General features: G+C 46.5%; 1 protein-coding gene across 7 annotated transcripts in view; it reads left to right on the forward strand.

The window, feature by feature from the left end:
- Bin1 (bridging integrator 1) overlaps nucleotides 1-24,487 on the forward strand; it is an 87,670-nt gene that overhangs the window by 13,812 nt on the left and 49,371 nt on the right. The window contains exon 1 of one of the 7 annotated variants that reach the window (XM_027936815.2): nucleotides 17,431-17,673. The exons of 1 other annotated variant lie outside the window; for it this stretch is intronic. In XM_027936815.2, the coding sequence (XP_027792616.1) occupies nucleotides 17,590-17,673 (84 nt within the window). In that variant the 5' untranslated portion in view covers nucleotides 17,431-17,589. Of the gene's footprint in view, nucleotides 1-17,430; nucleotides 17,674-24,487 lie in introns of those variants that run through there. 5 more of the 7 variants (XM_027936806.3, XM_027936811.3, XM_027936812.3 and 2 more) reach the window with 5 other exon arrangements.

Below are 24,487 nucleotides of genomic sequence, written 5' to 3' on the forward strand. Positions count from 1 at the left end.
GGTAGAACGCTTGCCTAGCAAGTGTGAGGCACTGGGTTCGATTCTCAGCACCACATACAAAAAAAAAAAAAAAAAGATAATAATAAAAATAAAGGTCCATTGATACCTAAAAAAAAAATGATGCAAAACACAGGCAAGGATGCAGACAGACTGCATCTCTCATACTTAGGAACATAAAATGGTCAGCATGGAAAATGGTTTGGCAGTTTCTTAGAAAACTAATGTATACTTATCAGATGACCTGGTAATTATATCCCTGGTTATTTAACTCAGGGAAATTCATGTTTACACAAGGACATGTACACATTGTTCATATATTTGTCTGCAATAGTCAAAAACTGAAAAAGGACTTAAAATCAGCATACTATAGTGATGCAGCCACATCAATGTAGCTCAATTCACAATAAGTAAACTGTGGAAGCAACCTAGATGCCCTTCAATAGAGGAGTGGATAAAGAAACTGTGGCATATATACATAATGGAATATTACTAAGCATTAAAAGAGAATAAAATCATGGCATTTGTAGGTAAATGGATGGAGTTGGAGAATATCATGCTAAGCAAAGTAAGCCAATCCCCCCAAAACAAAGGCTGAATGTTTTCCCTAATAAGAGAATGTTCATCCATAAAGGTGGGAGGCAGGAGGTAATGGGAAAACTGGAGGGACTTTGATTGGGCAAAGGGGAGGAAGGATAGGAGAGGAGACATGGGGGCAGGAAAGAAGGTGGAATGAGATGGTACATGTATGACTGCACATATGGCGTAACTCTACATGGTATACTACTAGAGAAACAAAAAGCTGTGCTCCATTTGTGTACAATAAACTGAAATGCATTCTGCTGTCATGTATAACTAATTAGAACAACAACAACAAAATAAATAAATAAATAAGTGGGCTGTTTAACTATCTAACGGGGAATCCAAGCTGATTGTGTGGTCCTATCTGAAAGGTACATGGGACAATAATTGGATGTGAAACAGAAAAAGAAGAATTGGCTGAACATGCTATTTAAAAATAAGCTTTAAATTTAATAAAAGGTGAACATAAAAAAATCGAAGTCAATGAACATAATCCCCAGTAGGTGAATATTTGAACAAACTGTGATCCATCCATCTATACCTGGAATACTGTTCCACGGACTATTGACAGAGGAATGATCTATGAATGGATGCAACATTTTGGATGGATCTTACTGATATTACACTGAGTGAAAAAAAAAGCCAATCTCAAAATGCCACATACTCTATGATTCAATTTGCATAACATTCTCGGTATGAACAAATCATTAGAAATAGAGAACAGGTTAGTGGTCGCCAGGGTTGAAGGATGGTGAGGGAATTATGCTAGTCAGTTTTTCACTGCTGTGACCAAAATATGTGACAAGGACAACTTAGAGAAGGAAAACTTTATTTTGACTCATGGTTTCAAAGGTTTAGTCTGTGGTTGGCTGACTCCATATCTCTGAGGCAGAACATCATGGCAGAGGGGCATGGTGGAGGAATGCTGGTTTACTTGTGGTGGCCAGGAAGTAGAGAAACAGGGAGGATAGGGAAGGGGCCACAGGGCAGATGAGCTCTCCCAGGGCACCCCCAGTGACCCATCTCCTCCATCCATGCCTCACTCAGTCCATTCAAACAAGGGTGGACTGATTAGGTCAAGGCTCTCATAGTCTAATCACTTCACTTCCTACATCAACACAGAAGCTGTTGGAGGACTCCTCATATCTAACCCATCACAGGGAGGGTGTGGCCAAGAAGGGGAAGAAGCAGGGAGGCCTTTGTAGGGCTATTGTTCCATGATGGCTACTATAAATGTAGACATTTGATAAAATGGCAAAGAACTATACAGCCATCCCTCAGTATCTACAGGGTTTGCTTCCAGGACCCTCCACAGATACCCAAATCTGTAGATGCTCAAGTTCCTCAGATAAAATGGCATAGTGTTTCCACATAATCTTCCCCACACTGTCCTATGTCTTAAACCATCTCCAGATTACTTATTCTACCTCATACAATGTGCATGCTCTGTCAATAGTTGTTATGCTATACTGTTTAGGGGATAATGTCAAGAAAAAAAATCTGGATATGTTCAGTACAGACACAATATTTTCCCAAATACTTTTGACCTGAGGCTGGGTTGAATCTACAAATAGGGAACCTGCAAATATAGAGTGCCAGCTGTACACATGCACTGTCCCAGTGTCACATTCCTAATTTTCACGTGGTACTAGATTTGGTGGAAACTCAGTGAAGGACACAAGGAACCTCTTTCTATTAGTGTAAGTAGTTAGCTAGGGAAGATCAGGAATGGAAGGAGGAAAAGTGGTGACAGAGGGTAGCAACTGCAAAGTGCCCTTGACTGTGAATTAACCCAAAGGTATCAGTCTTCTGCCACATTCCAAAAGGAGGCCCAGCACCCTCTCCTATAGATTTACAGGTCACATCATATTCTCAAAGCCACACTGCATCACAAGCTGCCCTGAGGGTCAGTAGACCATTATCTGACCTTCCGCCAGGGGGTGCTAGGCCAGAAAGGGCAAAATGATCCCAGTATCCAGGTGCGTGCCCAATTTTAACACAGCGTAGGCATGAGAATTCCCCCATATGGGCAACAACAGGTACACAAAACACCGGGTCCAAAGAGGTGTGGGCTGAGGTTTTGTATCCATACAGGTTTCCACAGCCCATTCTAACAGAGGCCCCAGCATGATCATTTCAGTCCCTTGCCGATCTGGCTGCCCCTCTCTCTGGGGTCTATCTCCCTTTCTCTGCCTTGTAATAAAACTGCCCTGCATGCCATCTGTCTCTGCCTCGTTGTATACTTCTCTGTCTGTGCCGGGGGAATTACCTAATCTTAGACAATTATACCCAAGGGAGGAGGACCACAGGGCTCCACCGTTGACTCAACCTCCTGTAACACTACCCTGCCACTTTAGGTGAATTTGTTGTTATTTCAAAATAACAGGGAAAAATGATGAAAAAATAAAGACTTCTTAAAAAAAAGTATAACCGGGTGTGGCACAGTGTTTCCACATATTCCTCCCTACACGTTTTTGCATGCGGTCGGGTTGTATATGAGGGTACACTGATGATGTCAGAAGGAATTGCCCCAGAGGAGGCTCCATGCAGCTTAAGAAGGTGCAAATAATGCAAGCTTGCTTCCCCTCCCGCTCTGCTCTCCTGCTGCTCCCTCATCAGGTGCTGTGAGTGCATTCTGCATCAAATGCTGTTGAGTCAGGGGAGAATAAGGTGTGGTCTGCTGCCTTGGGAGAGACACAGACAGTGATAAAGTGGAGTAAGTGCTGGGAGACCTCACGCCCAGCTGGGGGACCCAGGAGGCTTCCTAGGTGCAGAAGTCTTCAACTAGGTCCAGAAAGATGAGCCGGAACTGAAGAGACAAAGACAGTGGGAACAGCTGGTACCAATGCGGCAGGTAAGGGTTGGCAGGCTGGATTGGGGCTGGGTTCAACCTGGAGGCTCAGGGAGAAGACAGTGCAGAGGCAGGTGGGAGCTGGGAGGAAGGGAAGGCTGTGCATTAATTTAAAATATTTGGAGTTTAGTCTAAAATTTCTGCAGAGGCAGTGAAAGCCGGAAGAGTGGCCTTTACAGATAAACATTTCAGAAATGTCTCCCCTGGGCATTGGAGAGAACAGATTGGAGGGGAAGGCTAGGGTCTGACCAAGAGTAGAATGCAGGTTAGAAGTGGGGAGGCCTGTGCAGGGGCAGACTGTGGACAAGGAGAAGAGAGCTCAGGAAACGGTCTTGGGCCACAGAGCTGAACAAGGTTTATAGACACAATGCAGCTGTACTGGTTAGTATGTTTTAGGGCACCCATGGGAGCTAAGCCCCCTGTCCAGGCCTCTTCTAAGAATCCCTGGAATGCAACTCCCTCCAGGCTGCCAAATTGTCCCCATTTGGACCCTGGGGCAGAGCAGGCCTCGGCTCTCTGAGTTGCTGGGCCAAAAGCCTGCTCACTGCTTGGGAATGCCTTAGTTTCTGCAGATGGCCTGTAGGAGGGTCTGCCTTCTAGAAATGGTAAGTCATGTGTTGGCTGAAGGGACCTCTCCCCTCCCAGGCAGATGCAGCTGTGGTTAGTGAGGCCCCAGGAATAGGTTCTGTCACTGGTGTCCTAGGCCAGCAGCCTGACTCCAGGGAGTTTCAACAAACCAGGTCCTCCACTGACCCCAGAAACCAAACAGAAGAGGTCAAGGTGAGGAGCAGGAAAAGAATCTTAATCAACCAAGCCATATTGGGAAGGTAAAGTGAGTTGCAGCATCTCAGCCCTATCTTTGGGGGTGCAGACAAGAGCTGTAGGTTTAAATAGAGGAAGATTTGGGGGCTGGGACTGGGGCTCAGAGGTAAAGTGCTCACCTACCATGCGTGAGGCATTGGGTTTGATCCTCAGCACCACATAAAAATAAATAAGTGAAATAAAGGTATTGTGTCCAACTACAACTAAAAAATAAATATTTTTCAAAAAATTTAAAAATGGCTCCCGACCTAAAATGGTGAATCTGATGCTAATATTCCTCCCTTAAAAAAAATAAAAAAGAAAAAGATTTGGGGCATGAGATGAGAGATCTGCATAATTGAGCAATCTTGGGCAAACTGCAGTCTGGTTGATCCTTATTTTAGTTCTGGTTCTGCAGGTATCTCTGGAGGAGTCCTTATCACACGAGGGGGCAATTTCCATTTGCTGCTCAGGTGTTTATCTATCAGACCTGTGATCCTGGCAGGGGACAATTCAGTGTGCCTGTGAGACAACTGCTCAGACTTAGGGGGCTGTCCCATCTTGGAGTGATGTGCCTCCCTCCTGCTGTTTCTGGAAGGTGTAGGAACAATGGGTAAAGACTTCTAGGTACCACTCCAGGGGTCTGCAACAGGGTGCTGCAAATCTTGCCTCCAGTCTTGAAGAGAGGTGCTATAGATCAGGTAAATTTAGGGCTAAAAACCTTGTAATACCAGTTTTAATTTTATTCAAAAATATTTTTTGTTCATTTTAGGTATACATGACAGACACCAGTTTTTAGAAGAACATTCCTTAAATGATTGACATGACTAGGTGCAGAGCTTTGTAAAGGAGACCTACACAAAACGGAGGCAAAACCGCCAAGTTTTATCCTCTTTCAGTTACTCATAGGGCATCTGCAGTCCCTGTTATGAACTCACACAGGCAGTTGCTCTTCTCCTTGTGCATCTACATGTTTGCCAAAGCCAATTCAAAATGTCTACTTTGTGTAGGATTTTCTCCCACTTGCAGAAGTTCGAGCAACAGGCAGAACTTTATTATGTTAGTGTTATCATCTACTATGAGGGATGCATAGAGCATTAATCTCCTTCAATCCTATGCACAGGCACCGATTTTCTTTTCTTTTATGTCCCTAGCATTCATTTGCTCAGGCTTCAGTGAATGCTGGTTATGGAGATTTTACTGCCTGAGAGGTAGAATTCACTGTAAATAGCCACTGCAGCTACACATAGAGGTAGCCTATGCTGAGGCTTATCACACTGCAAAAACCACCTTCATCTTCAAGTTTTCAGGGGTTTGCACAAGTTATCACATATATTTACATAGATATATAGTGATCCATAATTTATATGATATAGACATATAAATAGACATGATAGACACGGGATAATATTTGAAATGTTAACCAATTCTTCTGCCTTCCACATTTCCTGTTAGTTCTGCCCTACTTTTTTCAATTCAGTGAGTTCTCTGTTTTCATTGCCTTTAAGGAATGGATCAAATCCTTGACTTTTCTTTTCTTTCTTTTTTTCCAGTGGTGCTGGGGATTGAACCCAGGGCCTTAAGCATGTGAGGCAAGCACTCTACCAACTGAGCTATATTCCCAGCCCAATCCTTGACTTTTGAACCTTTAAAAACTTGGACCTGTGTATAAACCAGGCAATACCTGCTGTGTGAACTGAGAGCAAGGCCACTGCCTGTCCCATGTGAAAGCCATTCTTTTGGTGGGATTTGGGTGGGTGGGGGATTAAAGGCAGTGAAGAGGATTTAAATCCTTCTCTGTTTCCCAAAGACCCTGGCTCTGATGCCAGGACCGATCCCCAGGGACAGGGAGACAGTGACAGAAATCCCAGCTAGGTTTGGGAGATTCTGAGAGCAGAGGAAACCTTCTGCCTGTTTTTTTCTAGGTAATGGGCCCAAGGAAGCCTCAGAGGGCTGCCTGAAGCCCCCCTATGGAGCAAAAAGCACCTATGTCTGTTCACTTGCCTGAGACACCCCATCCAAGGGGAGTGTCCTAAAGCCCAAGTCATAAATGATGGAGAGAATGTCTCTCCCATGTCCTGGAACAGACTGTGATGTAACTGTGTGGGTGACCCAAGGGACCGAGACTGGAGAGAGAAGGGAAGGAGCCACCAGCTTGCTTTGGCACAGAGAACTGATAAGGAGACAAATGGGAGGACCAGAGCTTTCTAAGAAATGTGAGCAGGGGCAGAAGTGACTGGCCCATTGGGGAAACCAGAGCTTAAAAAAGAAGCGCAAAGGAATCTTGTATAGCTGGGATTGTGGGTTGAGATGCACATCTTTTCAGTCATTTTTTATTTAAGGCAGCATTGTTGGGTTTGAGGGGCAGAACCATTGAATTGGACATTGTCAGATGTTTACTTAGAATGAACAAAAACGATTATTATGTTCTGTGCGCTCTTCTGTAGAATATAAGATGTGGAAAACATGATTTCACTGTGAGGGTGACACTGGCCACCTGCGCTTTGGTGAATGTGTGTCTCTGTCTGCTTGCTGCACTGGCTGCCTGAGGTCCAGCCAGGCCCTGCTCAGCTGTGTCCCCAGCGACTTTCACCAGCTTTTGGGATTCTGCAAGAAGGTAGGGGTGGTAGATGCTGCTTGTAGAAACAATGCAGGCCAGCATGATGAACGTGAGTTAAACGTGGCCAATGACTTATAAAATCCTGGGCCTCACTCAGGCCTAATATAAAGACCGAGGAGGTGACAAGGGTGGGACATATGTGAAAAGACAGACAAGCAGGAAACTTTGGACAATTGCCCACTGATGAGATCCCAGCTCCAGGCAGGCCTTGCCCCCCACCTTCCATCTTTTTGATGCTGAGAGCCTTTCTAAGTTTGGGTGGAGGGTTTCCACAACCATTCTGGTGGCTACCATGAGTATATATTGGCTGAGCACCTGATCTGTGGCCAGCCTCAAGGAGGGAACTGGGGGTCAGAGCTAACCAGATCCAGTTCCTGCCTGCACCCCCACAGTAGCCATAGTCCTCTTGGGAAAGAGGACTGTAAATTGCATGTCATTAACCTCTATACCACAGTTGAAGGCTGTGGTCTCAAACACATTCCATCTACTCAAGGGCACTCAACATCCAGTGGAGGTTGTTGTCAGTTCTCAACTTAGCATCTGAGCAAGAAGTGATTCTTCTCCCAAATGACTGTGACCTCCTCCCCCAATTCTGGTCATCGCTCTGTCAGGAGGAGCACACAGAACGTACTATCAGGTTAAGAACTGGGTGCCACATCACCCTTCCCTCCACTGGGATGGAATGTCTTCCAGGTGTATGGGATGCTGGGTGTATGAGAAGGCAAGCACAGGGTTCTGGAGGAAGGTCACTTGGCCTATCTGAGTTAGCTGGCCAAAGAAAGTTCTTGGAGGAGAAGATGCCTAAGTGTGTTTTTAAGGGTGAGGAGAGGTTGCCAAATTACTGGGTAAAGAAATGAAGAAAGGAGAGATGGCTAAGTTGGGTATGTGTGTACCTGTCACTAAACCAGTCCTGTTTTGTCTACTGTGCAGTGTGACCATCACTGAAATGAGTTTATTCACAAATGGAATCCGGAGGACAGGTGTCAAGTGGGCCTGCCCAGGGATAGGGCTTACGGGTATCGGCTGAGGTGTTCATAAAGGTAGTTGGAGGTTAGAAAATTGGAGGTCTGTGTGTGTGATCACTTCATCACCTGTTACCATGATGGCACATATGTCCAAGGTCTTATCTACACCTCTAAAATTGACGATTTTCAAGTTGACTAGAAGCAAGCGATTAAGAATAAGCAAAGCAGGTTAAGCCAGGAGGGTGTTATAGTTCGGATCTTAAATATCCCTCAAAGGCCATGTGTCAAGGTTTTGGCCGCCAGCCCATGATACTCTTGGGAGGTGGTGGGAACTTTAGGAGGTGGCGCCTAGTGAAAGGAAGTTGGGTTACTGGTGGTGTGCCCTTGAGGAGGATATGGAAAGCCCAGTGTCTTTTGCTTTGTCTTTGCTTCAGGGCCACCATAAGGTGAATAGCTTTGCCCCCACCCCCACAAAGAGCATGGCTTAATATAGGCCCAGAGTAATGGGGCCAAGTGGCCATGGACCAAAACCTTTGCAACCATGAGCCAAAACTTATCTTTCCTTCTTATAAGTTGATATATTTCAGGTATTTTGTCACAGCAATGGAAAGTTGACTAACACAGAAGGTCATTCAGGTTTTCCATCATCCTTATGTCTTTAGGAAGGATATATTCAAAATCCCATCTGGGTAGCAGATGTCTTTAGGCAAGACTGAGAGGAATAGGCAAGCTTTGGAGTTGGGGAGTCCCTTTCTCTCTGAATGTTCTTTGGAGTTCTAGGTATACCCATTAGATAAAAAAATCACCCAGACCCACAATTAGATTAGATCTATATGATGAACTTAGAACAAGGAAAAAAAAAAAGATAAAAGGAAAATAAAGAAATTAAAACTCATTATCAGGAAAGCAGGAGAAATCTGGTAGAGTGGAGAGTTGCTGTGGGTTTAGTTCCAGTTGCTCTGCATTCTCACCCATGTTTGGTGTTTTCAGTCTTTTAAATCTGAGCCTTTTTTTTTTTTTTTTTGGATGTGTGTAGTGTCAGCTCATTTGTGATTTCAAGTTACCCTCCCCCAAAAGACTAAAGTTAAACCTCTTACGGGCTTATTGCCATTTGTAGATCTTCTTAAGGTTTCTTCAAATCCTTTTTTAAAATGGGCTCTATATCTTCTTCTTATTAAATTATAATAATTCCTTATATATTCTGAATAAGAGTTATAATAATTCCTTATACATTCTAAATACAGGGTGTCTGTATCATGAATAGTTTTATCTGAGTGGATCACCCTTTTGATTTCATAATGTATCTTTGGAAGAGCAGGTTTAAAAATTTTTAAGTCCCATTAATCAAATTTTAATGGTAGCTTAATATTCAAGATAGAGACAAACCAGAATTTGGAAGTTTGGAAACCAACCCACGTTTAGACATTTATATTGTTTCTAAAATCATTATTTTACTTGAGAGGAATATCTTTGTACTTACAACTGTGTTCTAATGTAGTCTCAGATACATCTCAGGATGCAAATGTTTAAAAGGTTTTTGTTATATACCTTGAAATTGCTTTTCTAAAGAATGCCTTGTGGGGCTGGGGCTGGGGCTGGGGCTCAGTGCCTCACACGTGTGAGGCACTGGGTTTGATCCTCAGCACTACATAAAAATAATAAATGAATAAATAAAGATATTGTGTTCATCTACAATAAAAAAAATTAATTAAAAAAGGATGTCTGGTAACCTTGTCAATGAAACCCAGACTTATCTTCTTAGTTGTCTCATAGCTTGTTAGTCTATAGATTAATGAAACTTTAGAAATCCTTAAAAATATATTATACAATCTTGTCTCTGCACTTTATTTAGTAAGACATTTTTTGGAGGGTGTAGATAATACAAAGATAATGACAGTAAATTTCCAGTGAGCATTTGCAAAGACTGAGATCTTATTTCTATAGGAGCTAAGCAGTGATTTATAGAAGGAGGTGCTGGGCAAAGGGCTGTTTGCTTTTCTACACTTCTATTTACCCATCTGTAAAGCTGGCAAAGGTCAGCCTACTGTGCCTCAGCAGCAATGTGGGCCACGTGACAGCGTGTCATTGTAACAGCTACCATTTCCCAAGTCTTCTCAGTCTGGGAACAGGGACTGATTAGGTTACCTCTAATCCTCAACACAGCCTGGTCTGTTGAGTGTTTTTGCTTCATTTAAAAGGAGTGGGTAGTGACTGGCCCATGGCCTTAGACTAATACTGATGGAGCCAGGGCCCTCTGTTCTAGAGTCTGAGCTGCTCCTGTTGTCTTACCTTTTAGACATACCACAGACCACACCGAGGCCAACAAAGATTTCAAGATATGCAGGAGAAACACAAGCAAGTGGTCATCTCGAAAAGTTGTTTTGCTCTTGGAGAATTCATTGCTGGCGCCAGAAGGAAGGAACTTGCTTACTTATTGCCAGAAGCCTTGTTCACATTCTCAAGCTAGTTGGTAGCTCAGTAACCAGCCCATTCCACAGGCCCCTCCTGCAGGGACTGGTGACAGTGGATCTAAACAGTAGGTTTGGAAGTTGGAGGTGGAGGGAGGGTCATTTCACAGAGTTCTTTGAAGGGCTGCCCTCTCATTTCTAAAAGGATAACTTCGAGGAGACTGGATAGGCCTGGGGCAAGATAGACAGGCTTGGGGGAGATGGACAGTCTGGGGGAAATGGACGGGCCTGGGGAAGATGGCCAGGACCTGGGAAGATGAACAGGCTTAGGATAAGATGGTCAGTCCTTGGGAAAGAGGACTGTGAATTGCATGTCCTTAACTTCTTTCCCCAAATTTCTTCTTAACTCCCACTCCTAATCTAGGAACTCGTATTTCATATATAGCCTAGAATAGTCTGGGTTTATGCCTATTTTCCAAGTATAATTATTTATTTTCCTTTTCACTTGAAACTGTCCCAATTTGTGCACTCCTTATTACTGCAGATGAGGCAGGAGAGATAGTAGAGACTAATTTGGAGATTCCCCTAGAATTAAGGATGCATTATGATGTCTCTCAGAAGGATGTTATTATGACAGTGGTACATTAGTCATGTCTCTTTTGATTACAAGTGATCTCAAATTGGATTTAGCAAAAAAAAAAATGGATTGACTCTTATAGCTGGATAGTTGCAGATGGGAGTGGGCGGGATTTAGGAATGACTGGGACCAACTTCTCAAGTAATATCCTTCATTCTGCTTCTTAGCCTCTGTTTCTCTGTCTTTGTTTTGCCATTTCTCCATCTTTCCATCTCTCTACTCTTATTGACTGAAGCTTTTAGGTATCTCTTTCACATGGTAGGCTAGCTGGCCTCTGGCAACCTAAAATTTCATTCTCCCTGCTTAGCAAATCTAGCAGAAAGAGGAACTTCTGGACTCACAAACTAGATCAGTCCAGAGAAGGTTCCAATGAGCTCTGCTTGGGCCATGTATTCATGTGTCCATCCTTTAAGCCCATGGTATTAGCATATCAGGGTACAAGGGACAAGACTGCACCAACCACACTACCTCGGTTAATTTTGGGTTGCTATAACAGAATACCTGATACTGAGTGATGAATGAAGAAAAAAAGTTTATTCAACTTACTATTTTTTTTTTTTTGAGACTGAAAGTTAAACATTGGGTGGCCTCACTTGACTGGCCTTTGGTGAGAGCTTTCCCTGGTAGAGAAGTAGAAAAGGAAACAGCTACAGATACAAGGGTCTACACTCATGGTATTGACCTCAGTTTATAGCAATTGGCTCTCATGATAACTAACCTGATTCCGGGAGAACAGTACTAATACCTTTGGAAGACAGAGTCCCCATGACCTAATAACATCCACTAGGCCCACCTCTTTGCATGTTCTCAAGCTCTGGACTTCTAGCATATGAACTTCTGAGGGACAGACAAACCTTCAAACCATAGCATACTCTCAATAGGAAGGAGTTCCAAATGAAAGCAGGACAGTTAGCAGAGGAGACCAGAGTTATACCATCTGCCAGCTACTATATATAGCCATCATTGTCAGAGTCATTTCCAATATTCCCAGGGCTTGATAGATATTTCCACAACATTCTAAATCATATTATAGATGAATCTCGAATAGTTTAAGTAACACACATAAGGATGGAAAAGGGGCAAACCGGGGAGCCAATTTCTGACCCCAGGTCTGTTTGCCCTTTTCATAAACTCATGGAACTTGAAAATGGCAACATTTTATATATGAGAGGGAGGGAGGATAATTTGAGTCAGAGAGCACTTCTTAGACACTTTATCACATTTATGGTACCCCTAAATAATTGGTTCAGCCTGTAGATTCTTCTAGATGCTGGACCAGACAGTCTCTTCCTGTCCTAAGAGGTGAAGCCTTCTGTTCTAGAAGGGAGGTATGAAGCTGGTCTATTCAGGGCCTGGGTGCTGACTGTCTCAGTGCAGGACCTACCAACCAAGTACCTTTGGTAAGTTTATCTGAGTATCTATCGATAAAAGGGTAGCAAAAAATCCTGCTTTTGTCAAACACAGGATTATTTTGACAGCCCAAAATGTATAAATAATAGAAATCTTGCTTCATAAGAGAATTATGCTGCTGCTGCTGCTGATAGTGCTAGTTCAGAGCCTTTAATTCTTGAATTATAAAAGGGAACATGGGGGAATGCTGTTTTCTCTCCAAGGGAAAGGAGGACTCCTTTTGGCTTGCCTGTGTTCCTCATGGTTTAAACAAAAACAGGCAGACAGACACTTTCCAATCAATGAGACACCAACACACAGATATCAGAATGGCCAAAATCCAGAAGTCTGACAACACCAAATGTTGGCATCCATTGCTGGTGTGAATGCAGAATGGCCCCACTACTCTGGAAGACTACTACTCTGGTCAGTTCCTCACAACGTTAAACATACCCTTCCCATTTATCCAGCAATTGAATTCCTTGATATTTATCCAAGGAGTCTATAACTTAGGTCTATATGAAAATCTGTACATAGATGTTTACAGCAGCTTTATTCATGATTGCTGACCCTTACAAACAAACAAGATGTCCTTCCATAGGTAAATGGATAAACTGCTACATCCAGACCATGGAATATTATTAGTGTTGAAAAGAAACAGTCTATCAAGCCACAGAAGGACATGGAGGGAACTTAAATGCATATTATCAAGTGAAAGAAGCCAATCTGAATGCATTACACGGGTGTGATTCCAACTATCTGACATTCTGGAAATGGAAAAACTATGGGGAAGGTCAAATGATCAGTGAATGCTAAGGGGTGAGGGTGTAGAGATGAGTAGGTGGACCATAAAGGATTTTTAGGTAGTGAAACTACTCGTTTGATACACTAATGGTAAATGTATGTCATTATACATTTGTCTAAATTCTCAGAATGTATATCCCCAAGAGTGAACCTTGATGTAAACTATGAGCTTCGGGGGACAATGGTGTATCAATGTAGTTCATCAATTGCAGTAAAGGTACCATTGGGGGTGGGAGGGTTGTTGATAGTGGGGGAGGCTGTGCATGTGTTGTGGGGAGGATACAGGAAATCTTTGTATCTTCCACTCAATTTTCTTGAGAACTTAAAAACGGTTGTAGAATATTTAGTTTACTAAAAACAAACAAGAAAACATAATTTCTCCAGTCCTTGAAGTTCAAACACATGGCATATACTCTCTGACTCTGAGATTTCTCTTTCTATTTTGCCACATCTGTGGTTTCTCAATTATTGTTCTAGGAGAGTTTCTTCATTTCAGTTCGCATTTTTAATAGCATTTCTATCTGATGACTAAAATAGGACATATACAAAGTTGGGAAAGTAAAAAAACAAAGAATAAGAAAAACAAACCCCCAAATCCTCCCTCCCAAATTACTCCACCCAGAAATAGCAATCGCATTTTGGATAGTGGTTGGTTTTATTCTGCATTATTCTACCATCACGAAAAGCTTCACAAGCATTATCGTTCTGGTAAACATTTCATGTATGACATTACACATAGTTTAGTTAATCATTCAGAATGATGATGGTAGCATATTGGATGTTTTCAGTTTTGTACCATTCTAAATAATGTGGTGGACATCTGTGTGGTTAAAGTGTTGCTGAAATTTTTGAATTATTTCCTGGACTTGGGAATGTAGGGTTGAAGAGTGTGAATATTTTGATGATTCTTAGACTACTGCAAACTGCTTTCTAGAAATTTTGTATCTGTTTGTACTCTGAGAAGCAGTGAGTGAGAGTTTCTGTCTCTCTGGTTTTTATAAGTAAGATAATTAAAAAAAAATCAGTTGCTGGGCACAATGGTGCAAGCCTGCAATTCCAGTGATTTGGAAGGCTGAGGCAGGAGGATAACAGGTTTGGGGAGAGCCTGGGCAACTTAGTGAGACACTGACTCAAAATGAAAAATAAAAAGGATTGCAGCTGGTAGGGCGCTTCTGGGTTCAATCCCCAGTACCATGCACACAAAAATTATTATGAAAGTAGGACAGGGAAGGTATCTGTTGGTTTAATGAACATCTCTTTTTGTCTGGTAAAGAGTGAAATTAAAAAATCTATTTGTTAATTTTCAAATATCCAATTTTGTGAATTATCCATTTGTACTATTTTACCATTTATAAATAGGGCTCTTACTGTTTTAAAAATGAACTTAAAAACTATTTCTATTTACACTATTTTTTAAATGTCAGAATTCAAAACAGAAAGTTTTCCCCTTGATATTTAAAATAATGAACTATCCCGATTAAAAGAAAATAGCATATTATAAAAAATTGTGAAGAAAGTAAAAATCTCCTACATTCTACCTCTTTGATTTGTATTAACATTTTTGAAGCATTTTCTTCTAAACTTTTATCCTACATGTGGACTGCAGTTTTTGAAGTTCAAAAATTTTAATTTTTATGCACTTAAAAACTATCATTTAAAAATTTCATATATGCTTCAATGCTTTTGTGTTTAGGGAAGTCTGATCTAGACATTAGATAAAGAATCACTTTTAAAGATAGAGCCATGGGCCAGAGGTGGTGGCACATGCCTGTAATCCCAGAAGCTCAGGAGGCTGAGGCAGGAGGATTGTGAGTTTGAAGCCAGCTTCAGCAATTTAACAAGGCCCTAAGCAACTTAGTGAGACACTGTCTCAAAATAGAAGGACATGTGGTTCTTTTTATGAAGGCAATATATTTTAGGATACTTAGGAAATGAAGGGGGAAAATATCAGCCACAATGCCTTGACCCTATTGCAACTACTTTCTATTTTGATGCATGGTTGAATCTTTTAATCCTGAGTATTTAATTAATTTTTATGTGGTTGTAAGAATACTGCATATGCAATTTCCTATCTTGCTCTTTGCACTCATAACTATGCCATAAGCATCATTTTCATATTGCCACATAATCTTTGTCATGGTTATTTTAAATGATTCCCTAATGGCCCCTCTGGTTTCTGTATAGTCATGACTGACCCTGTTCCACTGATGAACATTTCAGTTGTTTCCTATTTTTCCTTCAAGTGATATTTTGAAACACCAATGTCCAGCCAAGCAGAATCTCCTACTATTCCCGGGGGGCTGACTATAACAGAATTTGACTTCTGCTCATTTCTTCCTCTCCTTAGAGGAGCACTGGAAGAAATCACTTTCCCTCCCCCTGTGCTGAAGATGGAACACAGAGTGTTCAAACCCAGTGCCTCATACGTGTGAGGCAAGCTCTCTACCATGGAGTTACATCCCCAGCCCAAAAAATAATTTTGAAAGAATGATTGACAGTCTTAAAATTAGGTGGAGAGGAACCTTGAGTTGAAAGCATGTTGAGCTTTCAAGAGAAAGCTGCCTTAGGAACCAGGGCTGTTGACATGTTTTAGGAGCTCATGAATGAAGCACAAGTTCATAATAGTTTCGACAGAATGCTTTCTATTTATGCAGTGCTCGGTAGGTTTTGAGGGCTGGATCTGTGCTTGGCATTTGCTATCTCTGTGACTTTCAACAGTGAGGCAACTGCTGAACCTGCTGTCTTTCTGCAGAATAGGAAGAATAATAGGCCAGGAGGGAGACCAGGGGAGTGAGGAGGGAGGGGGAAAGAACCAGGAGCAACTAAGGAGCAGGCAGGAGAGCCTCCCAGGAAAGAGAGATGCACTTGTATGAATGTAGGCTGGATCTTTTATTCCGGGGCCTCAGTGTCTCTATTTGTACAAGGGGCTTCACATGCAGTTTGCAAGAACCCTTCTTACAGGAACCCCCAGTCCTGAGACCCCCAACCCTAGGCCAGGCCCGCACCTCTGACTGATGTGTGGCTCCCTCCAGCTCCTGTTAATACTCTGGACAGCTGAGTCTAACTTGTCTCCCATAGTTTCTGAGAAACTTCCAGGGCAGCATCCTTTACAGTTCTTGGTATGTTCTGGGGGTAGTGGATGTACATATTTATTACAGTTCATCCTCTGTACCTGTGGGTTCCATATTTCTGGATCAAAAATATTCAAGGGGAAACATTGTGTCTGTACTGAAGATGTACAGACTTCTTTTTTCTCCACTTGTCATTATTCCCTAGACAATACAGTATAACAATTATTTACTTGGCATTTGCAAGTATTGGGTATTATAACTTACCCAGAGATGATTTAAAGTACCCAGAAAGGATATGTGTAGGTTATTAAAAAAATATATACTACACCATTTTATATAGCGGGCTTTAGCATCCATGGGGTTTGGAGTTTGCTGAGGTCCTGGAACCAATTCTGTAATTTATAATAACTGACGTTGGTCTGTTGGCAAAGTTGGCGAACAATAATCTTGTTCTCCATGAAAATGATCCTTAATTATTTTCCCGTCTGCAGGAATTAGGAAACAACTCAGTATTGAGCGGTGGAGAACCAGGCGCATGGTCAGAAATCTTGGTTCAGGCGTCTTAGTGTCTTGTTTGTAGAATGGCAATAACAACACCTACTTCATAGGGCTGTCTGGAGACTGAAGGAAATAATGGTTATCAAAACAGTCAGCACAGTGCCAGGCACACAGTAAGTGCGCAGTAATGTTAGGTGGTTATTATGATCACGATTACTGGCAACTTGGAAAGACGGAGCCCTAAGATGGCACAGGGCTAGGCGCCAGGGAAAGACTTGGAGATGTGCCCCAGGCGTGCAGAGAGACTTGTGCGGCTACCAGCAACGAGAAGGCGGAGCTTTAGGTATCCAGCTGGACTCGAGCCCCCGGAAAGGCTGGACTCTCGGGCCATATTCTTCCAGTTGAGGCTCCTTGATCACGTACCAATCACAACACATTATCTTTGATTTTCGAAAGTTCCCAATCCTCTAGACTTGCAGGAGGTGACTGCTGGGTAAGAGGACCAAAGAGTCGGGCCCGCGGCGGTCCTGGACCCCAGACTGTCGTGTTAGGCCCCGCCCCGGGGCGGTGTCACCGGAGCGTTTTGGGAGTACCTCTCGCCGCAGCACCCGGCGTCAGCGCAGCAGACTCCCTCCTCCCAGGCTGTGCGGTTCCGGCGAGGGGTGGCCCTTTAAAAGGCAGTGTCTTGTCCGGAGGGGGCGGGCAGGGGGAGCTGACCGCCGCCCGAGGCCCAGCCCCTCCTCCCTGCCCCCTTCCTTGGTTCGTCCGTCCCTCCCGGGTCCCAGCGTCGCTGTCTCGCTAGCCCAACGCACGCTCCGCCTCCGTCAGTCGGCTCCGCTGACTAGTGAGCGGCGTGGACAGGAGCCGGGGCCGGACGCGCGGCCGGGGCTGGGGGCTGGGAGCGCGGCGCGCACGGCCTCCCAGAGCAAGAAAGGGCCCCCGCCACCGGGCGAGGCCGGCGCCGCGATGGCAGAGATGGGCAGTAAGGGGGTGACGGCGGGGAAGATCGCCAGCAATGTACAGAAGAAGCTCACCCGCGCGCAGGAGAAGGTGAGCGAACCGGTGTCGGTCACCTGTCCCCCTACTCCCCAGGGTCGGGCCCTGTCGCCGTCGCACGGCGGCTGCCCAGGGGTCCCTAGGCTGCGACCCCCGATGTTCTGAGTTTCCCCCTTCGGTTCGCGTTCTCTGTCTCCCCACCTGGGCTGGGGCAGGGGAGGGCGCAGCTGTCCGTTCTCCCCCTCCTCTCCCTGCCTTCGGCCGCTTTGTACAGTCGCTGTTCCCCTGCGGAGAAGTGGCGGCCCACGCTCTGGGATCCCGTAGCTGCGCTGGGTCCTGTGTAACCCCACCCTGGAGGCCAAGGGCTGGGAAGCTGGGAGGCAAGGTGGAGACCCCCAGCTCTCCAAGCCCGTGCGGGCAATTCTGGAGGGGCCCACTCCGGGGAAGGGTGGGAGCGTTTCTTTCCGGCCCGGGGCTACCGCACGCCCCGGACTCCTAAGGCTACTTTCCAGCCCGGGGGTGCTGGAGCCCGCAGTTTTCTTTCCCACCACCTCTCCACCTTCGATCCCACTGGCCCGAAAGAAGGATCGGATTTCTTTTCCTGCGAGGTGCCTGCGGCCTGGGAGCTCCTGCCTGGCTCCGCGGTCAGCAGAGGGCTGCGCACCCCTCCAGGAGGTCCCCTTGTTCGAGCAGGGGCTTAGCGTTTCCCGCTGTCCGGGAGGGGGTGGCGGTGCTGGCTTTGGTAGCCCTGGCCGGCCGGGTGGGGACCTGTCCCAGAGTAGGGGCGTGTAGGGCGCCGCAGGAAATCCGACCCCTCTTCGCCGAGAATGACTCCCAGCTGGCGCGGGGGGATGGTGTCGGGGCTTCCTGGGGCACCCTGACTGTGCAGGAAATGCAGGGATTGGGAGGCGGGGGTCCTTGCCGGGTCAGCTTTTTATCCCAAGCCATCTCTGGTTTATTGAATTGGATCACGCCAGCTGCTGACGCCACTTCCCCCTGACGATTCTTACTGAAATCTGAGAATGTAGAATCCGTGTTTCTGCCAGGGTAGCTAGCCCCCCAAGAGCTCCGTGGCGGACCGGGTGGGGACCCGGGGACAAGCCGGCCTTCCCCAGCTGGCCTTGTGGCTGTTTATAAACAATGACTTTTGCAGCTGAGACCTGCGGGCTCCCTAAGGATGCAGTCACGTGATGGCCGGGGGGGGGGGATTGGGGGAAGCTTCCCCTGTGTCTCCCTGAGTCCCAGTGCTTATCCTTGTGGTTGGGCTAAGGGGGTGGTTGTGTGTGGAGGGAAGGGCTGCGGGCCAGGCTCCAGATCTGGCCAGCCCCAGCTCCCCTACCCCACCCCAGGAGGAGGGATTAGAGCCCCAGGAATAGCTTGGTGGGGGCTGGGAAGACTTACATCTTCCAGGTTGGAGGGATAGCAGCAGTTACTCTTGCTCCCCCTCCTCCCCATGACTGGCTAATCCATCTAGGTGCCTGGAGCAGGCAGCCCTGGGCCTGAGCCTGTTTCCTGATCCTAAGAAGAGGAGGAAGATGAATAGGAATCTGAGAGCTCCCTGAGACAGGTTCCCTGTCCCTTCTGCTGATGTCCATCTCCTGCCTGGCTCCCCATTGCTCCTGGCGTGCCCCTTTCCCCCAATTGCCTTTCTCTGAAGCATCATCTTTGATGTAATTCTAGGCAAAGTAGGCATGGGTTGTGTCCCCTTATTGTAAGTGGCCATGTGTCGCTGGCTCACAGCGGCCTGGGAGCTCCTGCCTGGCTTGAGCTCCCTCTTCAACCCCTATTCTGTGGTCTTGGGCAGTTGGCTGACAACTGGTGGGCAATGGATGCTGGACTTGGCCAACAGCAGGTTAGGCCCTGCCCAAACCTGGGCTTCTTGGAACTGCAGTTGCTTAGTGCCACAGCTGTTCTCTTCCCCACCGGGTACTAGTTAGGCACCCTCACCCCACCAGAAGCCAAGGCAGTATAACAGGCATCATGGCTGTCTTTGAACGTAGACTTCCTTCCATCCTTTTCCTTCCTGGCCCAGCTGCAGGCCCTGCTCCCCATACCTCAATCCACACCAACCTCTTCTGTTTGCTTTTCCTGCCACTCAGAATCTGTCACAGGCTGGCTGTTGTTCACAGGTCTGCCTCCTCAGCATCTTCTGGTGGTGTTCAGGACCCATTCTAACTTTCATTGCTAATGGAACTTCAATCCTGCTGCCTTATAATCGCCCTACCACTGTCCTTACTTTGCCTCAGTCAAATCAATGAATAACGGGACAATTCCTATTACTTTTTTTTTGTCATAGGAGGGCATTTTTTGACGAAGAATAACAGGAGCTATGGTGGAAGGGTCAAATGATATTCATATAGGAAGAAGTGCCCCCCATCGTTCATCCTCTCTTCTCCGCACACCCCATCTCAGCTCAAACATCCATTGAGACTCAGGGGGTCACAGTGTGGTCAAGGGCACCCTGTCCTCTGGTGTTGTGGATCTCTATGGGAGTCACTGAACCAGGTCTCCTCTGTGTCTTTCCATGGATCCTGGGTTGCTGTTACCCACTGATCCATCTGCCTCTACCACTGATTAGGGCAGATCCATATGTGTGCACTTTGGGCATTTACCAATAGGTAAATCGCCCAATAGGAGCTTAGTGTTTATGAACAAATGAGGGCATTTGGGGGGATTGATTTGGGAGCCCTAAAACAGGCCTGTGGGTGGGCCGATTTGTGTCATGTACTACTTTGCTGTCCCTTGTTCATCAAATCCTATCTAGATGTGAGCCAGATGCCTTGTCCTAGGCTGAGTCCCTGGACACGGTCAAAGACCGGGTTGCATGTGGCTCTGGCTCATGAGGAGTGTATTCCTGTAAGGTTTCCTACTGCCACTGCTGGCCTCTCAGCCACCCCCAGTGTGCCTGAAGCTCAGGCCTGTGGGCGCCATGAGGTCATCTTCCCATTGCGTTTGGCTTGTCGGACCCTCTATAAATGACTGTGTCCATTTTTGGGCCTCAGAAGGGTGGCTGGGCAAAGCCAGTTTAGGGTGGAGCCTGGGTCAGATGACAGAGAGGATTAGAGGTTGGCGGACAGAGCCCCTTGGGGGATGGGGTGGCTGGGCAGAAGGACAGCTGGGGTGCAGGGGGTGGAATCTGTTCTGTTGGAGAAAGGTTTGTGGCCCGAGAGTCCTCATGGAGCATGTGTCAAGGAGGCTGGGCCTTGTTCTGGCGGAGCTGGGCTGGTGATGAACATGGGAGAAGGCCCTGACCAGGGTGGAAGTGTGTACTTTCCCCCTCCTGGCTGGCCTTCCCTGAGCAGGCTGGACAGTGGGGAGTACCAGCTGGGAGTGGGAGGTCCCAGGGCTGTCCATGCACACACTGCACTGGCATGCCCAGCAGATGCTCATTAAAGGAAGGGGCAGTGGCAGTTATTTATAGGACCCTGACACATGGCCATGAGTCTCACCATGTTCCTTTGCGTGGTCAAGGTCTCCCCACGCAGTAGCTTTGTCAGCCTCTTCAGTAGGAGCCGGGCCTATACACCAAGCCCGTCCTTGCTGCAATGATAAGAGTGGCCAGGCCACACTTAAAAGTAGGTGCCCATGGCCCTTTTAACATAAGAGGCAGTTGGGGCATAGGCAGTCCTTACCATCCATCCAATCATACTACCTTGTGCTAGAGCTCAGAGCCCACCTGGACCACTGATTTTGCAGGTACCTCTCCTTCTCAGGCCCCAGTCCAGAGCTGCTGCACAAGAGCAGCAGGTGCTTTGTCCACCTTTGCCCTTGAGTATTTGAGACCCTTTCCTTGCCCTCCTCCTTCCTCCTTCCCAGATCACTTGTCTTTTCCTCTACCTGTCTCTCTATCTCCTTGCTCTGGGCCTTTTCCCTATGAGTTTGCCCAGGCTTTTTTTGGGGGGAGGCGGGGTGGGTACTGGGATTGAACCAGGAGTACTTGACCACTGAGCCACATCCCCAGCCCTATTTTGTATTTTATTTAGAGACAGGGTCTCCCTGAGCTGCCAAGCACCTTGCCCTTGACGAGGGTGGGTTTGAACTCGAGATTCTCCTGCCTCAGCCTCCTGAGCTGCTGGGATTACAGGCGTGTGCCACCGTGCCCAGCTTGCTCAGGCTTTTGATGTACCTTCTAGACTGCCATCAGCTTCCCTTGAACCCAGGTTATTTATGTAAATGTTCATCACCTGCTGGAGGGAGGGATCCTGACATCTTATCTAGGTGTGTATACATGCTCTGTGGGCTTTGGGTTTAGGCAGGTGAGTGGGGGGAGCTTGGAAGCACATCCCGGGGACCTCTCTGAGCCTCTGCAGGCTTGGGTGGCCTTAGTACAGTGTGCTGGCAGGACATAAGCCAGGCAAAGCCTGTTTTGTCTAGGAGGGCAGCTGAGGGGAGTGTAATGGGCTGCCTGGGGCCCAGGGAAGAAGAGGTCCCAGGAGCCATGAGTGTGGGCTGAGGTATGGAGTGGGGAGTGGGGATGGTCAGGACATTGGCAACCCGGAAGAAAAGGGTGGACAGGTGGCAGATTCAGGTCAGATTTGATCAAGTCTTCAATGCTGGGGATTCAGGGAAGCCGAGCTCGACTACTTCTCTTCTTCCTCACAGATCACCCACTGGGGCTCCCTTCTCACTTTTGCTCTCTGGCACCTGGCCAGGCCTTTGCCCCTGTAACCCAAGGCTGAGCCTCACGTGGTCCTTTTGCTATGAGGTTCTAGAACCCCAGAGTCCCACTTTCCACTTTAGGCCTTGTGTCCTGCAAATCACTATGTGAATGGGCTTTGGGTTTCCCTGATTGGCTGCGCGATCTTAGGCAAGCTGCAATACCTTCCCAAGCGCTGTTTCTTTTTGTCAAATTGGGGATAATGATGGTTCCTCTTTACATGTATGTTGTGGAAAGTAGAACCTTTGACAGATGTCCTGCACATAGCAAATGCTCACTAAAGCCAGCACCACAAAACCCCCACAGGGAGACCTACTTCCCCACACAGTCTGTCTTCCCAACTCCTCTCCCTGGGAGGGTCCATTACAGGCCTTTGTAGATAGCTAATCCCTGCTGAGCCCTTAGCTGATCAGGGCTTAGGGTGCTGTCACAGTCCTGGCGTGGTGCATGCATATGTTCATGTGTGTAGTGTGTGTTTGTGCTCTGTGCATGTGCCTGTGTGTGGTGTGTGCAGGGACAGTCTACGGTAGGTGGAAGGCTTGCACTAGAGATCAGACAGTTTGGGAGTGAATCTCGACTCCTACACATAAACTGTGACTGGGCACATTTCCCTTGTCTCATCTTCACTTTTCACCACTGGTGAAGTGGTAATGGGGTTTGCATATTCATTCATTTATTCTCACAACAAATATTCGGTACCCACTACCTTCTGGGCACTGTTCCAGGGAGTAGGAACCCAGAGGTGAACAATCCAAGCCCCTGCTTTTCTAGAGCTGATCAGGGAGAGTCAATACACAAATGACTGTGGTGATAGGTAGGAGCTGGAAAGCAAGAGGGTGTCCTGTATATGAGACCTGTGCTGATCTGAGATTCAGATGTGACATGGGATGTAGGTATGCAATGGGAGGGTGGGGTTGAGGTTGTGGGAAGCTTCTGGTCTTCAGGTGAGAGGGCACCTCTGCGAGCAGGGCTTCCTACTGGATGCCAGGTGTATTGTGCTTTTCTCTCTCTCTCTTTTCTTTTGGTACTGGACATTGAACCCCGGGCACACTTTGCCCCTGAGCGATATCCCCATCCTTTTATATTTTTTATTTTGAGACAGGATCTCACTAAGTTGCTTAGAGCCCAAGTTACCAAGACTGGCCTCAAAATTTTGATCCTCCTGCCTCAGCCTCTGGAGTTGCAGGGACTATAGGTGTATTCCACCAGGCCTGGTGTATATTGTGTTTTTCTAAAGCCACCTTTCCATCAAGTCTCCTTTTGGGATTAAAAATACAAAGAAAGGCCACCAACACTGAAAGTACCAAGCAGGGCAGATCCGGGCAGATGTGCAGCTTTGGTGGGTGTTTGTGCAGGGCCCGGGGTCAGGGCCCCCTATGCTGGATGTAGACTGGGGAGGTGGGAGAGGCCACTAAAAGATGAAGGGGACTGTGCCAGAGATGGCCTAGACCAGGAGGGCCATGTGTAAGATTTCCACATGGAGCTGTGACTGGCATAGCAGACTGACACAGCCTTAGAGATGGGTTTGAGTCCCTCCCCAGGGATTATTATCCTAGGCCAGTCATGCTGACTTCTCTGATCCTCAGTTTCCTTGTCTGAAGCAGGGATACTTCAGACATACTTTGTGTTAGGTATTATAAGTAATACCTAATTACTTATTAGGTATTAATTATTGCTGTGACACTCAGGATCTGGGTCAGGGAGCAGAGAGAAGGTGTGGGTCCTTGCAAGCTGAGGGAAGAAGCCATTGGGAGATGAAATGGGGAGGCTGCTAGCCCAGGGCAGGGCCCTAGAGCCACCAGTAGGATTCAGCATCTTGCTCTTCTCGTGCCACCTCACGAGCCTGGCACCCAGGCTTCTGTGCACCCCTGCCTCAGGCTGCCACCTCTTAACAAGGCCACAAGGTTGTACACATGCCAATGGCTGGCAGGGGTCAGGGCTGGGGAATGGAAAAGAGAAAGGCAGGTTCTTCCTGCCCCAGGGGAAGGTTCGTCAAATATTAACTTAATAATAATAGCTGTGGGTCACTGTACACCTGCCTTGTGCCGTCATCCCTGCCAACAAGTGAGTTCGTTAGGAGTCCCTTGAGCAAAGGAAGAAATTGAGGCTTGGCCCAGAGGTGTGACTCCCATGGATTGCCACCTCTGTTGTGGATGAGGCAGTGGGTCTGACCCTGGAGACCACGTTGGAGACATGCAGATGAGATGGCAG

This window comes from Marmota flaviventris, chromosome 11 (assembly GCF_047511675.1).
Source record: "Marmota flaviventris isolate mMarFla1 chromosome 11, mMarFla1.hap1, whole genome shotgun sequence".
Taxonomy (NCBI): Eukaryota; Metazoa; Chordata; class Mammalia; order Rodentia; family Sciuridae; genus Marmota; species Marmota flaviventris.